This window comes from Delphinus delphis, chromosome 11, assembly GCF_949987515.2.
Source record: "Delphinus delphis chromosome 11, mDelDel1.2, whole genome shotgun sequence".
In the NCBI taxonomy this organism is placed as follows: domain Eukaryota; kingdom Metazoa; phylum Chordata; class Mammalia; order Artiodactyla; family Delphinidae; genus Delphinus; species Delphinus delphis.
The window spans coordinates 7,994,362-8,010,308 of record NC_082693.1 but is presented as its reverse complement, the minus strand read 5'-3'; the positions used below and the strand labels follow the sequence as shown (position 1 = coordinate 8,010,308).

The following is a 15,947-nucleotide window of genomic DNA, read 5'->3' as shown; positions in this document are numbered from 1 at the left end:
TCCTTCCCAACACACTCTCACCCATCCCCATTTCCCAGTCTCACATAGTAGGAGAAGATGACTTCCTGGTCAGGTTCTGCATCAGCTGGATCGATGTAATACTCCACCAGCACTTCCTGGGGCCGGCCACATTCCAAGATGCCATTTGGCCGGTGGAGGGCAAGGAAGCTGCGAGTTGTGCTGTAGAAGGGGTCCAGGTACAGGTAGGCATTGTGGTAGTAAGGAGGCATTTCTTCTGAATCATATGCCGTTTCTTCCAATTCGAACATGCCCTGAGAAAGAGAGAGAGAGAAAAAAAGGCCTTAAAATTCATGTACCCCAACCGTATGGACCCCATGGACTTGTTATGATTCTCAAATGTGTACTGCCTAAGAATGGCATGTAGATATTTCACTAGAGGTTCAACCAAGAATATTTGAGGAGTCCATAATAGTGGTTATATGCAGCAGCATGTTGGTACAAAGGGGAGTAAAATAAGGGCTGAATTATAGTTGTCAGGAAGCAGGAAATTGTGGATGATATAACTTCACAGACTGAAGCAGGGAAGAGATAACTGTGACTAAGAAATTAAAGGATATATCTCAGAGGTAAGAAAACTAGTTATAGAGGATAATAATCATTTCTAAGTGGAGTGACTGAATGATGCCTAGAGTACAGAAATACATAAATTAGCCAGAGCAGAAATAATATGTATTTGCTTGAGTAGTGTAGCTGGATGATTGCATTAAAGGCTTCAATTCTTCATCCCTCCCCATAGCAACATCCTTTTTTATAGTTTTTTTTTTCTTAATTTTATTTATTTTATTTGGTTGCACCAGGTCTTAGCTGGGGCAAGCAGGCTCCTTAGTTGTGGCTTGCCGGATCCTTTAGTTGAAGCACACGTTCTCCTTAGTTGCGGCCGGCGGGCTCCTTAGTTGTGGCATTCGAACTCTTAGTTGAAGCATGCATGTGGGATCTAGTTCCACGACCAGGGATCGAACCCAGGCTCCCTGCATTGGGAGCGCAGAGTCTGAACTGCTGCACCACCAGGGAAGTCCACTTTACCAAGTGTGCCCTTTTAGTCTAACTGTGGACCTACCATGTGACTTGTTCTTGGGAATGGGTGTTAGCATACGCAAGATAAGTAGAGCCTTAGAAAAGCCCTTGAACGTCTGCTTTGCTCTTGCATGTCTGCTTTCGCTCTTGCATCGCTTCACTGCCATGGGAATATACCTGGGCTAGCTCGGTGGATTGTGAGACGTGTGGAGCGCCAGCCTACAGTCAGCTGACCCACAGACATGGAAGTCCACCAAGATCGGTAGAGCTGCCCTTCTGTCTAACCAGCTACAGGAGCAATAAACACTTCCTGTTGTGTACACTAAAGTTCTGTAGTTGTCTGCTAAGCAGTAGTGTGTGGCAACTGATAACTGATACAAGTAACCTTCCCTATAAGTTATGCAAAACCTAGAAATCTCTTCTTTGTTATTTTAATGAGCAACAGAAAGAGGGAAAAGGGGAATAGGAGGAAGAAGATGACTCTGAACCACTTTTTCCTCCCTAATCTGATTTCAAATAAAGGATCAGATAGAGATGGAGTTAAGTTATAAAATGAATTAGTAGAAATAGCAATTTTTATCTGAAGGTCATTTATTTGATTGTTATTAAAAATGGGATCTAAGAAAAACTTTTTGTCAGCTGAAGGGCAGGACCGGTGAATAGGGGAGATGGAATTCCCCAGGGGTGGTGGGTGGTGGTGTAGTGGGGGGAAAAGGAAAATTTTGACGTTTTCCTTCAGGGAGGCCTTCCTTCCTGGAAAGCTGGACCTCCCAGTGCTTACCTCCAGAGAAATGCCTTTCCCGTCCCAATTAGCCGTGTCCAGCTCGAAGGCAGCAAGACCTTCATCGTCAGTCGTTAGGGTCTGCTTCATGGTTCCTTTTTCGCCACGAATCATCAGAAACACTGTATGACGCTTGAGGGGGGAGTCATCATGGCCCCTAACTCTTATCTGAGGGGTGAAGGTCATTAGGGCATTAGAGTCAGGTTTAGTGTAAGTTTGAAACTGTAAGAATACATTTCAGGAAAGAGTCCAGAGAAAGGTAAATGTGGAAAGTAGGGGTTGGAAAGTAGGATCTATGAGGAATTGAAAAACACACAGAAGTAGCTTGGCAGGGAGCAGAAGTAGATTTGCCACATGGGTTATGAAGCGTCAGGGCCCTTCATTTGCATACACCCCTGCCAAGCCTCTGTACATTTTTTTTGCTTTCATTTTCCTACAGAGAGACCCCTTCCACTCCTAAATTGTATAATCCTTAGGCTTTAAGAAAGTCTGGATCTACTCTTGGTCTAGAGAAAAGATGACTAAGGAATAAATGGATCTAAATATGTACAACATTCTTGTGTTCAGCAGTTGTTTGGGAAGTGAAGAAAGCTAAGCTGGAGAGAGGGGTAGATTGCTGGGAATCAGCAAGAAAACACTACCAATTTTTAAATCTCTAAAAACAATGCTTCAGGAGCTATGAATGGCTCTCTGTCACAGGAAGCTTGATATTAACCTTGCCTAGATGCAGAAGCTCAGACTAGATGATCTCTCCAGATAACTTGCAGCTCTAAAATTCAAAGATTTAAACATGAGAATGTGAACCCCTGGCATGAGGAAGGGCACTGAAGTCACATTAATATTCAAGGCACGTGTCATACGAGATTAAGGACACACAGTGCAAGGAGTTAAGCACATACTCTGAGGCAGGCTGCCTGGCTTTGATCATAGTTAACACTTACGAGCTTATGACCTTGGGAAAATCATTTAACCTCTCTGTGCCTCAGCCTCCTTATTTGTAAAGTGGGGCCAATAACAGTGCCTAACTCAGGATTGTTGTAAAGATTAAACAAGTGAATACACATAAAGTACTTCGAACAATGCTAAGTTAGCTATTATCATATGTGTACCGGAAGGAGGTGACAGTGGATGGTTAAGCATTTTTTTGTCTGTGCAGAGACAAGTTTTAACATACCTTTCCACTGAAGGGGAAATTAGGGTAATAATAATAATTGGTGTCTTCAAAGGTCATTGAGCCCCTTCGTGAAGAAACGTCGATATACCGAGTGGTATTGGCCTCCACTCCTGCAGAGGGAAACCAGATGTATGATGATCTAAAAACCTGATATCCTCACCTTCATGTTTAACATAAAATCCCTGAAAGGATGGTGCCACTGGAAGTAGGAAGCTGAATATATTTCTGGCCAAAGATCCAAACCAACTCCTCCTCCTCAAACTTTTGGAGAAACAGGGAGTGGATGGCAGAGGGAATCTGGCATTTCCCTTTGACTGTGAACTAGGAACAGAGGCCCTTCCAAACAGCGATGAGGGTGGGTCTTGACTCCTCTGAGTAGGTCTGGCTCTGGGACAGCTCTTTTCCCTTCTCTTTTCTTAATGAACCAAGGAGCATCTCACTTACCTGTCCCTTCTTCCACCATAGTAGCCACGATACTGATGTCCCATCCGTAAGAATGATCAGTGGAGTTGAAGGTAGACATGGCCACAGAAGCTGAGAGGCATCCTGCTTTGTCAGTCTAATGACACAATCAGAGAGACAGAGAGGGAGAGAGAGGATGAATAACCTAATCTTTACTTCCATTTCATGATGTCCTGTAGAAGAAAATAAGTTCTCATCTCTATACTTTCATTTCTCCAATTTTAAGATAGAAACCCCATCCCATAACATGAAGTATATACCCACACATATATAATTATAAAGCAACTTGGAAGTTCCAAGATATGAGGAGAAAAGAACCCACTTCAGGACAGGAAAATTTTATCTCCCAAGGGTTTAGGTTAATTTCTTGATTCCAAGGCAGATTCTAAAAGGCTTTATCTTTCGTGGGGATAAAAAAGACTGCCTTGTTCTTTGGAACTGGGATAATAACCATGTGAAATGCTTTCTACTTTGGGTTTTTGTTTGTTTGTTTGTTTTTAACCACTTTTCTATATTGGTGCTTACTTACTCTTTAGGACATAGGAACTAAGGTTCCTTTTCCACATCCCATTTACTCACCTTTCCAGAGATATTCTTGCATCTGTCAGACGGGAATTCCCCTTCTGACCTTGGAGACCAGTAAATATATGCCTTTTGACACACTGATACATGCACTATCCCAGGCACGGGCTTTCCATAGGTGTACCTAACCCAGAAAAGCATGAGAGTCAGAGTTGGGCAATTCTACTTACGATCCAACCCTCCTCCTCCAAACACCACTTTTCCTTCTCTCTCACATTCCCACCTCTGGAAGTACTCTGACAGTCCTAGCCTTCTCCAGCTCTCATTCACATCCCTGCTTTGCTCAAAGCCTTAGAGTATTGCCATTTCACAATAAATACCATCCAAAGGACAACAACAGTGTCTTTCTTTTTCCTTACTCCTATTTCCCCATGGGATTCAATATTGTGCTCTGTACAAAGGAGACACTAAATCAATAATGCTGGCTGAGACAGCAGTGGAAAGTAAGGACAGAAGCACAATTAGAACATGTGTTCTTGCAGAACTCTTGACTCTGGACTACATAAAGCATCCCAAGGTTTAGCTGCTACCTCCACAATCCCTCTTTCCATAACACTCCCTCACAACATCTCTCAATATAGCTTTAATCCTCACTGGATCCAGAGCTTTATTCTTACCTACAGCAAATTTTCACCAAGAAAGAATCGTCGACCATTGATAACTGTTTGGGTTCCACCACTTCCAACTTAAACTTAGGCAGCACTGGAGAGAGATGGAAAACGAAGAGGAAGAAGGTTTTACCATACAGGTAGTGGTCAAAAAGAGGTAGTTTAAAGTAGAGGGGTATAAAGCAGTGATAATTAATTAGCTAATTAAATTAACAGGGCATTATTAAGGTAAAATGCTCCTGAAGTTATCAGCCGGTTTAGCACTAAAAGGAATAAATAATCCCTCTGGGGTTTTTTTTGTTGTTGTTTTTAGATAAGAAGTGGATTTATTTAGAGAGAAACACACTCCACAGATAGAGTGTGGGCCATTTCAGAAGGCGAGAGGCCCAAGAATATGGGGCAGTTAGTTTTTATGGGCTGGGTAATTTCAAAGGCTAATAGGTGGGAGGATTATTCCAACTATTTTGGGGACGGGGCAGAGATTTCCAGTAATTGGGCCACTGTCCACGTTTTGATCTTTGATGGTCGGCCTGGGAACTGTCATGGCTCTGGTGGGTGTGCCACTTAGCTGATGCTAATGTGTTACAATGAGCGTATAATGAGGCTCAAGGTCCACTGGAAGTCAAATCTTCCACCATCTTGAACCTGGCTCCTAACAGATTTTACTTGACCTTTGCTGATTTTGACACAACATTATGTCCAACACTTTGACCTACTAATTCTCCCACCTACCATATTCTTCCACACTGAAGGTGCCAAAGGTCTTGCCCTCTGCCACAGCCACACTGTAGGTGCCCAGCGTCGCCTCTGGTGCCAGTTGGAAGGACAGGTCTACAATGCCTTCCCTGGGCACCACGTTCAGCCACTGTGCAATCCTATTGTCGTTTGGATCCTGTGTCCATTAAAAAGAAATCCCATGATGTGCCTGCCTCTTTGATTCCCACCCTGCACTGCAGAAAGCAGGTAAAGAAGCAAAAAGAACCTAAAGAATCCCACCCATCGCTCGTGACCCCCATGGTCTGTGTCCAGAAAGAAAAGGGCCCTTGTGGATACAAACAATCAGACTGAGTCCTTTAAAATGTTATCATGTTTCAGAAAGTGGGCTTTAGGATGCCCTTTACAAAGAGTGATTATTCTTGGTCCCTTAAGCGGGGCAATGCTGAGGGGACTGATTGTAAGATACCTGAATGATAGGTAATTTGACAGAAAAATGGAGGGGAAGCTGTGAGGAATTTCGCCTTCTTAATACTTCTCACAGGTATTCTTGTCATGTTCAATGGTTGAGTGTCTGTGATAATAGCCAACCCAAAGACTAAGAGTACAGAACAAGCCCTCGTTGGATTGATACAGTACAGAGAAGGTACAGGCATCAGAGTAGGAAGGTTCATCACTATAGGGGTTGGTGTCCTTATTTACAGAGGTTTAACACTGAGAGGGGCAGGGTGGGCAGAGGCAAGAGAACAGGCACAGCTTAGGCGGGATTGCAGGTACTTTGTGCTGGTGCAGAGTCTCAGGCTCTGGGCCAAGATCCCAGAGTCGTTGCTGACTTCAAGCTTTAGCACCAACCACCTTCTCCACAACTGACAGAAAAGAAAAAGAACCTTCTACTTACTTGCAGTTCCACAATGGAGTACTGAAAAGGAAAACCAGATAATATGGGTTAAAGAAGAACCATCAATAAGGGTAGGCTTGCTGAAAGCAAAAAGTTCACGAAGGCCTCTCTCTTCCTCTGTTGCCCACTCCTTCCTTTCTAAATGTCTCTTTTGTGCCCTGGTAAGAGTAACAGTGGGGCAAAGGCTTACTGGCTGCCGGAGGAGAGAGAAGAGCTTTCCTAAAGGGATTGCCAGTCTCCAAAAAATTTGAAGAAATGGAACTTCAGACCCTCAGCATCCGTCAGTGCTCTGTGACTGAGCTCTTTGCCCTAAGAGAAAATATTAGTATCTGGGGGCTCCACCGTGTTTAAACCTCTTCTTGGTAGCTGACGTTCTCCTGGCCTCCTCCTCCACTTTCTGAATGCCAGTGGGCAGGAACCTTTCAAGCATTGCAAAATAACTTCTTAAAAAAAAAAAAATGTTTAAAAGAGCTCCATCAAAGGGTCATGTACCATTTCCTCAAGCAAATGGATATTAAAACCACTAAGTTTAATTGGAGAATGAGTCATTGTGCTAGTTGTCAAAGTGTCACACCAAAATTACTTGCTAATTTCAAAAAAAGGACACACCTTATCGTTGGAGAAATTAGGCTCTCATCACCTTAACTAAGTAATCAAACTCACCATCACTAATAATGGGACAACCTGACATTATGTGCCTCCAGAGATGTATTTGAGGTTCACAGCATTACCTAGTTTTCTTTCACCAAATATTTTTTACCGAAAGTTTAGCTTAAACCTAATTAAGACTTCAGAGCTACTTCCAGAAGATAAAGGAACAAGTTATATTACACAGTAAGGAAATAATCAGGCAAATCAAGAATATCAAATATTCCATAAGACAACTAGGCTTCCTCAAAAGTCAATATCATATTCCAGAATGCGGACATTCTATAAGTCATCTAGCCTGATCTCTCTCTCACCCTCTCTCTCTCAAAAAAAAAAAAAAAAAAATCAATCTAATAAGAAAATAAGGGGGATTTGTTTAGATTAAGAGAAATTTTTGAAATGTAACAATCAAATGTAATGCATGAATTTGATCAGATCATAGTTTGGAAAAAAAAACTCAGTTATTTGGAAAAATTAGAACTGAACATTAAATGATATTAAATAATTATTGTTAATTTTCTAAGGTGTTATAATAATATGATGATTATTTAAGATACACTTTTAAAAGATGCAGGCACCTAAATAAATAAAGCAAATATTAACAGATATAAAGGGAGGAATTGACAGTAACACAATAATAGTAGGGGACTTTAACACCCCATGTACATCAATGGACAAGTCATCCGGAAAGAAACTCAGTAGGGAAACAGTGGCTTTAAATGACTTATTAGACCAAATGAACATATATATGTTCATATATATATGAACATATAGAGAGATATATTTATATATATATAATATAATATAGAACATTCTATCCAAAAGCAGCCAAATGCACATTCTTTTCAAGTGTACATTGAACATTATAGCATGATAGACACATGACAGGCCACAAAAAGAATCTCAATAAATTTAAGAAAACTGAAATCATATCAAGTATCTTTTTCAACCATGACACTATGAGACTAAAAATCAACTACAAGATAAAAACAGTGAAAAACATAAACCCATGGAGGTTAACCAACATGTTATTAGACAACCAATGGATCACTGAAAAAAATCAAAAAAATAAAATACTTGGAGACAACAAAAACAAAAACACAATGATACAAAATCTATGGGATGCAGCAAAAGCAATTCTAAGAGGGAAGTTTATAGTAATACAAGCCTACCTCAGGAAATAAGAAAAATCTCAAAAAACCCCCACAACCTAACCTTATATCTAAAGGAACTAGAAAAGAAGAACAAACAGAACCCAAAGTTAGTGGAAGGAAATTATAAAGATCAGAGCAGAAATAAATGAAATAGAGGCAAAAAAAAAAAAAAAACAAAAGATCAATGAAACTAAGAGCCGATTCCTCAAAAAAGATAAACAAATTGATAAGCCTTTAGCCAGACTCATCAAGAAAAAAAAGAGAGGGCCCAAATTAATAAAACCAAAAATGAAAAAGGAGAAGTGACAATCAACACCTCAGAAATACAAAGGTTTGTAAGAGATTACCATGAATAATCACCCATCAATAAAATGGACAACCTAGAAGAAATGGACAAATTTCTAGAAATGTACAATCTCCCAAGACTAAACTGGAAGAAACAGAAAATATGAACAGACCAATTATCATTAATAAAATTGAATCAGTAATTTTTTAAAAACTCCCAACACACAGAAGTTCAGGACCAGATGGCTTCATAGATGACTTCCATCAAACGTTTAGAGAAGAGTTCTCAAATTCCAAAAAATTGCAGAGGAAGGAATGCTTTACAACTTATTCTATGAGGTCAGCATCACCCTGATAGCAAAACCAGACAAAGATATCACAAAAAAAGAAAATTAAAGGCCAATATCACTGATGAACATGGATGCAAAAAGCTTCAATAAAATGTTAGCAAACCAAATCCAACAGTACATTAAAAGGATCATACAACATGATCAAGTGGAATTTATCTTAAGGATGCAAGGGTGGTTCAATACCCACAAATCAATCAATGTGAAACACCAAAAAAATTGAAGAATAAAAATCATGTGACCATCTCAACAGATACATAAAAAGCTTTTGACAAGATTAAACATCCATTTATAATTTAAAAAAAAAACTCTCAACAAAGTGGGTATACAGGGAACATACCTCAACATAATAAAGGCCATATATGACAAGCCCACAGCTAACATCATACTCAACAGTGAAAAGCTGAAAGCACTTCCTCTAAGATCAGGAGCAAGACATTGATTCCCAAAGAAGTAAAACTGTCATTGTTTATAGACAGCCTGATACTATACATAGAAAATCCTAAAGATGCCACCAAAAAAATAACTAAAACTCACCAATAAATTTGGTGAGGTTACAGATACAAAATTAATATACAGAAATCTGTTTCATTTCTACACACTATCAGAAAGAGAAATTAAGAAAATGATCCCAATTACAATCACATCAAAAAGAATAAAATACCTAGGAGTAAGTCTGAGGAAGTAAAAGACCAGTACTCAGAAAACTATAAGACACTGATGAAAGAAATTGAAGATGATACAAACAATGGAAAGATATAACATGTTCATGGATTGGAAGAATTAATATTGTTAAAATGACCATACTACCCAAGGCAATCTACAGACTCAATGCAATCCCTATCAAAATACCAATGGCATTTTTCACAGAACTAGAATAAATAATTCTAAACTTTGTATGGAAACACAATAGAGGCCAAATAGCCAAAACAATCTTGAGAAAGAAGAACAAAGCTGCAGTCATCATGCTCCCTGATTTCAAACTATACTACAAACCTATAGTAATCAAAATGGTATGGTACTGGCACAAAACCAGATACATAGATCAATGGAATAGAATAGAGAGCCCAGAAATGAGCCCACACATATATGGGCAATTAATCTACAACAAAGGAGGTAAGAATATATAATGGGGAAAAGACATCCTCTTCAAGAAATGGCACTGGGAAAGCTGGACAGCTACATGCAAAAGAATCAAAGTGGTCTACTCTCTCACACCATACACAAAAATAAATTCAAAATGGAATAAGACTTAAATGTTAAACCTGAAACCATAAAAATTTTAGAAGAAAACATAGGCAGTAAACTCTTTGACATTGGTCTTAATAATTATTTTTTGGATATGTCTCCTCAGGTAGGGGAAGAAAAAGCAAAAAATGTTTAATGGCACTACATCAAACTAAAAAACTTTTTCACAGTGAAGGAAACTATCAACAAAATGAAAAGGCTGCCTACTGAATGGGAGAAGATATTTACAAATGATATATCTGATAAAGGGATAATATCCAAAATATACAAAGATTTCATACAACTCAACATCAAAAAAAGCAACCTAATAAAAAAAAAAAAAAGGGCAGGACTTCCCTGGTGGCGCAGTGGTTAAGAATCCACCTGCCAATGCAGGGGACACGGATTCAAGCCCTGGTCTGGGAAGATCCAACATGCCACAGATCAACTAAGCCCATGTGCCACAACTACTGAACCTGTGCCCTAGAGCCCGCGAGCCACAACTACTGAGTCCACGCACTGCAACTACTGAAGCCTGCATGCCTAGAGCCCGTGCTCCACAACAAGAGAAGCCACCGCAATGAGAAGCCCATGCAGTGCAACAAAGAGTAGCCCGTTCGCCACAACTAGAGAAAGCCCACGCAGCAATGAAGACCCAATGCAACCAAAAAATTTTAAAAAGAAGATGTAATATATATATATATATATATATATATAAAATGGAATATTACTCAGCCATAAAAAAAATGAAATCTTGCCATTTGCAACAACATGGATGGACCTAGAGGGCATTATACTAAGTGAAATAAGCCAGACAGAGAAAGACAAATACTGTATGATTTCACATATATGTGAAATCTAAAAAACAAAACAAATGAACAAGCACAACAAAACAGAAACAGAGTCATAGATACAGAGAACAAACTGGTGGTTGTCAGAGGGGTGTGGGGTGCAGAAAGGAAAGAAATAGTTGAGGGTGATTAAGAGGTGCAAATTTCCAGCTGCAAAATAAATGAGTCATGGGTATGAAATGCACAGTGTGGGGAGTATAGTCCAAATCTATGTAATATTTTTGTAGGGTGACAGATGACAACTGGACTTATGGAGATCAGTTTGAAATGTTTAGCAATATCAAATCATTATGTGATGTAACAGGTACTAACATAGTGTTGTAGGTCAATTATACTTAAAAAATAAACAAACTCATAGAAAAAGATCAGATTTGGGAATTCCCTGCGGTACATGATTAGGACTTGGCGCTTTCACTGCCGAAGGCCCAGGTTCAATCCTTGGTCAGGGAACTAAGATCCTGCAAGCCATGAGGCCTGGCAAAGAAAAAGATCAGATTTTTTGCTACCAAGTCAGGGGATGGGGGGATGGGGAATTGGATGAAGACGGTCAAAAGGTACAAACTCCCGGGGCTTCCCTGGTGGCGCAGTGGTTGAGAGTCCGCCTGCCGATGCAGGGGACACGGGTTCGTGTCCCGGTCCAGGACTATCCCACATGCCGCGGAGCAGCTGGGCCTGTGAGCCATGGCCGCTGAGCCTGCACGTCTGGAGCCTGTGCCCCGCAACGGGAGAGGTCACAACAGTGAGAGGCCCGTGTACCACAAAAAAAAAAAAGGTACAAACTTCCAGTTACAGGAGACATAAGTACTAGGGGTATAATTTATAACCTGATAAATATAATTCACACTGCTGCATGTTATATATAGAAGTTGCTAAGAGATTAAATCCTAAGAGTTCTCATCACAAGGAAAATTTTTTTCTACTTCCTTAATTTTGTATCTATATGAGATGATAGATGTTCACTAACCTTATTGTGATACAGTACTGTATCATACAGTACTGTATGCCAATTATATCTCAATAAAACTGGAAAGTAAAAAACAGTTATCTCAGGTAATAGCTCTCTTTCTGGCCCAATCCCACACATACACACACCCCCACCCCCATTTACATTCTTTTAGGCATTTAAGAAAGAAGTAAAAGTTTCTCCTGACTCTCTGGGACCTTGATTGCCTTCAGCTCAAAATAATCCACATGCCAAAGTGGCACATTTAGGGTGGCAGTTAAGGGGTGGGGAGAATATTCTGCCCTCCTTTCTTAAGGGAAGAATAGGACATGTACAAACCGGGCTCTTTATACAATAAGGAGGCAAGTATCACTGAGATTACTGTGGACTGCTATAAATTCTACAAAAAAACAGAACAAACAAAAGAAACCAGTTCCTCAGATAGCAAAGTACTTTTCTCACACAGGGAGTCAAGAAGCAGATTTGGACACCAGTCAGGCAGAAGCAGTCTCTGGAAGGAAACAAGTGTTCAACTAGGAAGATAGCATTTGCACTGGAAGCTGCCTGAGGTTTCTGAATAAATGGGTGTAGCAACCAAGTTAGATAGAATCAGTTAGTATCATGTATGCTTCAGTTGCTTGAGGATAAAATCCTGAACTTTGTAAACTCACAATTTTTGTCACTCTGTTACCGAGTAAAAACATGTTTAGTTAATTTCAGTGTTTCATTTGGAGTTTCAAATTCAGTGTTTCAAATTTTCAGTATTTCAAGTTGGAACTTGGAGCAGGGGCTGACTAAAGAAATGGTGTGAGGAGGAAGGAGTAATTTGACAACAGAAATAGAGCATAGCTATGGAAATCAGAGCACCCCTCAGCAATTCGGCTCAATTTGAGCATAGGAAAGATAATGTAAGAGGGGTAGCTAATGAGATCAACCTCCAGGGGGCAGTAGAGTCTAAAATAACTGGCTGTGGCTACACTTTAACCCTTGCATACCCTCTTTTCAGCTCTGGAATCAACACTCTGTTTAAGAAGTAAGTACTTAATATTACACCCAACTGATAAAGAATACAGCTGATATGAAGAAGAAACTGAAAAGAATTCTAAATCGGGAAAGAAAGTATTGGTTGGAGGAGGCTACCAATTAATAATAAGCTTATAGCTTCCCTGTGCACTGGGAAAGGAAACAGCAGTTCTGAAAACATGGAGATGGAAATATAAGTAATGCTTTCTCCAAAATTATCTTTTAAATTTTCATTTGAATACATGGGCTGTAACTGAAGGAAAAAGAAGACAGCCAGGAGTGTCTGAGAGGTCTTTCAAAAGCACTTAGAAATGACACAAGAAAAAAAAAATTGAGAGCAAACCTATCATAAGGCTAATGATTCTAGCGATCAGGTAGTTCAAGGAAAATTTAAGTATTCACCAAATGTTACCACATTTTTACCTTTGGCAACAGAACTTTACCTTAAAAGAATTGTCTGCTCTATAAATTACCTTGCCTCATAGCAAAAAAAAAAAAAAAAAAAAAGATGGTGGGGGTGGATATTCTTATTTCTTCCTTCTATTAAATACACTCCTGAATTATTTCTTAGTATTTGAACTGCAAAGCCACTAGGTGTCACTCCTGGAAGGAAAGTCTTGAAGTTTGCAAGAAACTCTTTTAAAAACAGCAGCAAATGGAACCATCTCTCAGGAATGTTAACCTAATTGATGTTCTCAGCTATCAAACATGTCAGCTAGATGCCTCTGCATGTTTTCAGGCAGACAAGGGCGGGGACGATTTGGATGTGTGCCCGGAGTCTAGAACTCCAGTTCCCACAAGCGTTCTGCACCTAGAGGGCCTCCCCACCCCGGAAAGGATCTCTTCTCTTCTCTCTTCTCTCTCAGTCAGCCCTACCCCTTTCCCTTTCCCTGTCCCTCTTCCCAACTAAATTCTCACCTGGTCATTCACTGGAACAAAGTTGCTGGTGAGGGTGACGATGCGAAAATGCACTAGAAGGAAACAGGCATCATTAGCAAAGGAGATTTTTTTCCCCTCTCAGAATCTTTCTTTTTTCTACCCTTTCTGCTTCCTCACACATACTTCTTAGTCAGCAAAATCCCATCAGGTTTTACTTTTGTAATAAAACCTAGTCTGACAGAGAGCTCACACCCCAAACGGTTTTTCTTCCTGGCTCCTGACTGTGAAACCTCAGAATGGAATCCCCTTCTAAGGCAGAAGGAACAAATACGAATCACAGGGCTCCGGCCAAATGCCCTTGATGATGCTCTCTGATTTGTACACAAGCAGCTTGCTGTGAGAACCAAGGATCCAGTTACACCTGCCAAATTCCATTCCAAGAGAAATGTGTATTTTGTTTTATTTTATTTATTGACTTATTTGTGGTTTTGGCTGCACCACTCGGCTTGTGGAATCTTAGTCCCCCGACCAGAGATCAAACCCAGGCCCACAGCAGTGAAAGCACCGGGTCCTAATCACTGGACCACCGGGGGACTTCCCTGTATTTTGTTTTAGATACACACACACAGTAGCAACTCCACCAACTAGTCTTTTGCGTTTGTAGTACTGCATGTATTCAACACCCATAACCCTTCATCCCTCCAGACCCCCCTCTCTTCCTTGGTCCACCGGCCTGCCACCAACCCACAAAGCCCCTCTACCGATGGGTGCAGCTGTTCCCAGGCTTTTGTCTCATCCCATCTGTGTGCCTCTTACCTTGCTGCCCTGGGTTATAGACAGGTTTGTCCGTTTGTATAAAGATGCCATTCTGCTGCCTCTGAATTAGAACCCTTTTCTTCTCCTCAAAGTTGATTTTATTTCCAGTTCCTCTCACCCGGACCGTGGCTACTTCTTCTGTGCCACCAGAAGGAAGTGGTACCTGGCCAAGACAAGGGAGCTCTGGGAAGGAGTAGGAGACTGGGGGAACAGAATCAACCCGTCTCAACCCAAGAGGGAGAATCAAAGGAAAGAAATGAGTTAGATAGGGGTAGCAAGGGTAGAGCCATTAAAAAGTTGCCAGAGGATAATATCAGAAGTTATGTCCAGGAATTGAAGTTTAGGAGAGATAGGTTTAAAGGCCATGGCAAGAGTAAAATTACAGAAAACATACTTAAAGAGAAATTATAGTGAATACCCAGGAACGAGAATAGGAAAGTTGAGGACTACAGTTGGGCTAAGCCTGTACTTACTGAAAAGGACTTGCAATGCAAGAGCTTCGTCTCCGATCCAGAATGTGTTAGCAATGTGTGGGTCTTGCCCTTGGTCTCCAGACTGATAGTAAATTTTACATCATCGTACCCAGGGCTCAGATCCAAACAAACCTTCTGAGTAGAAGGGAACTTAAGAAGAGCTGGTAATGTCACCAGGTAGTTTCTGTTGAAGAAGCAAAAGGATTTCAGGGCAGTAATGATACATCTATTTAATACAAAATTAATCCCTCTCCTGAGCACTCAGCATATAGCAATGAATTAAACAGACCAAGCCCCTGTCTTTATGAGCCTTATTTTCTATAAGGGAGAAGCAGAAAAGAAACAAATAACTCAGTTTACAGCCTTAAACCTCCCACCAGTAGACCATCATTGAGAACCTGGACCTAGGGTACCACGGAGGAAATTAGTTCTCTTACAGAGAACAGGGTACTAGGAGGCTACTATATTTTAATATCATTTTTTTTTTAAGTTTCTTCCTGTCATCTTACCTTTTCTCTCTGGGTAAAGGAAAAGTGAAACCAAAGAAAGGAAAAGATGAGAAGGAAATTAAAATAAACCAGAGGTTATCTCCTGTTCCCCATAGTTATATTTGAGAAGGATAGACAAAGAAGCCGCCTGCCCTAAATCAACGCTGACACCAGCCACTTACAGGGGGCGTCTTTCTGCCATGGCTGGCAATAAGGCCAATATTCCTAAAAGGAGTTGAGCCCACATCTTTGCGGGTGGGACAGATTCCCCAGGACCAGGAACCAGAGGTCTGCTCACCCACTGTGGCATATATATGGAGCTATGGCTGATGCCGCAGCCAATCACCTTTTGGGGCCTCAGGCAGAGGTGGTATACCAGGGTAGGGCTTCTATTCACTTCCTCAAATTTATTTCTCCCTGAAACATTCACACTGGCTCAGCCAGTCTATAAAACCTGTTTGGGGGGAAAAAAACCATGCTGAGTATTCATAGCGGTAAAACTCTAAGAACAAGTTTTAGATCCTTCCCTTTTTTCTGGCTTTATTCCAAATTCCCATCC

At 40.5% G+C, this 15,947-nt stretch overlaps 1 protein-coding gene across 1 annotated transcript in view; it reads right to left on the bottom strand.

The window, feature by feature from the left end:
- The window catches only part of A2ML1 (alpha-2-macroglobulin like 1), a 42,458-nt gene extending 26,868 nt beyond the window's left edge, over nucleotides 1–15,590 (bottom strand). The window contains exons 1-12 of the mRNA XM_060025936.1: nucleotides 15,571–15,590; nucleotides 14,901–15,084; nucleotides 14,428–14,590; nucleotides 13,651–13,703; nucleotides 6,255–6,275; nucleotides 5,375–5,534; nucleotides 4,652–4,736; nucleotides 4,032–4,158; nucleotides 3,435–3,549; nucleotides 2,991–3,100; nucleotides 1,817–1,984; nucleotides 45–272 (exon numbers count right to left, since the gene is read on the bottom strand). Of these exons, the coding sequence (XP_059881919.1) occupies nucleotides 45–272; nucleotides 1,817–1,984; nucleotides 2,991–3,100; nucleotides 3,435–3,549; nucleotides 4,032–4,158; nucleotides 4,652–4,736; nucleotides 5,375–5,534; nucleotides 6,255–6,275; nucleotides 13,651–13,703; nucleotides 14,428–14,590; nucleotides 14,901–15,084; nucleotides 15,571–15,590 (1,434 nt within the window). The remainder of the gene's footprint in view (nucleotides 1–44; nucleotides 273–1,816; nucleotides 1,985–2,990; nucleotides 3,101–3,434; nucleotides 3,550–4,031; nucleotides 4,159–4,651; nucleotides 4,737–5,374; nucleotides 5,535–6,254; nucleotides 6,276–13,650; nucleotides 13,704–14,427; nucleotides 14,591–14,900; nucleotides 15,085–15,570) is intronic.
- Nucleotides 15,591–15,947: the final 357 nt, after the last annotated feature.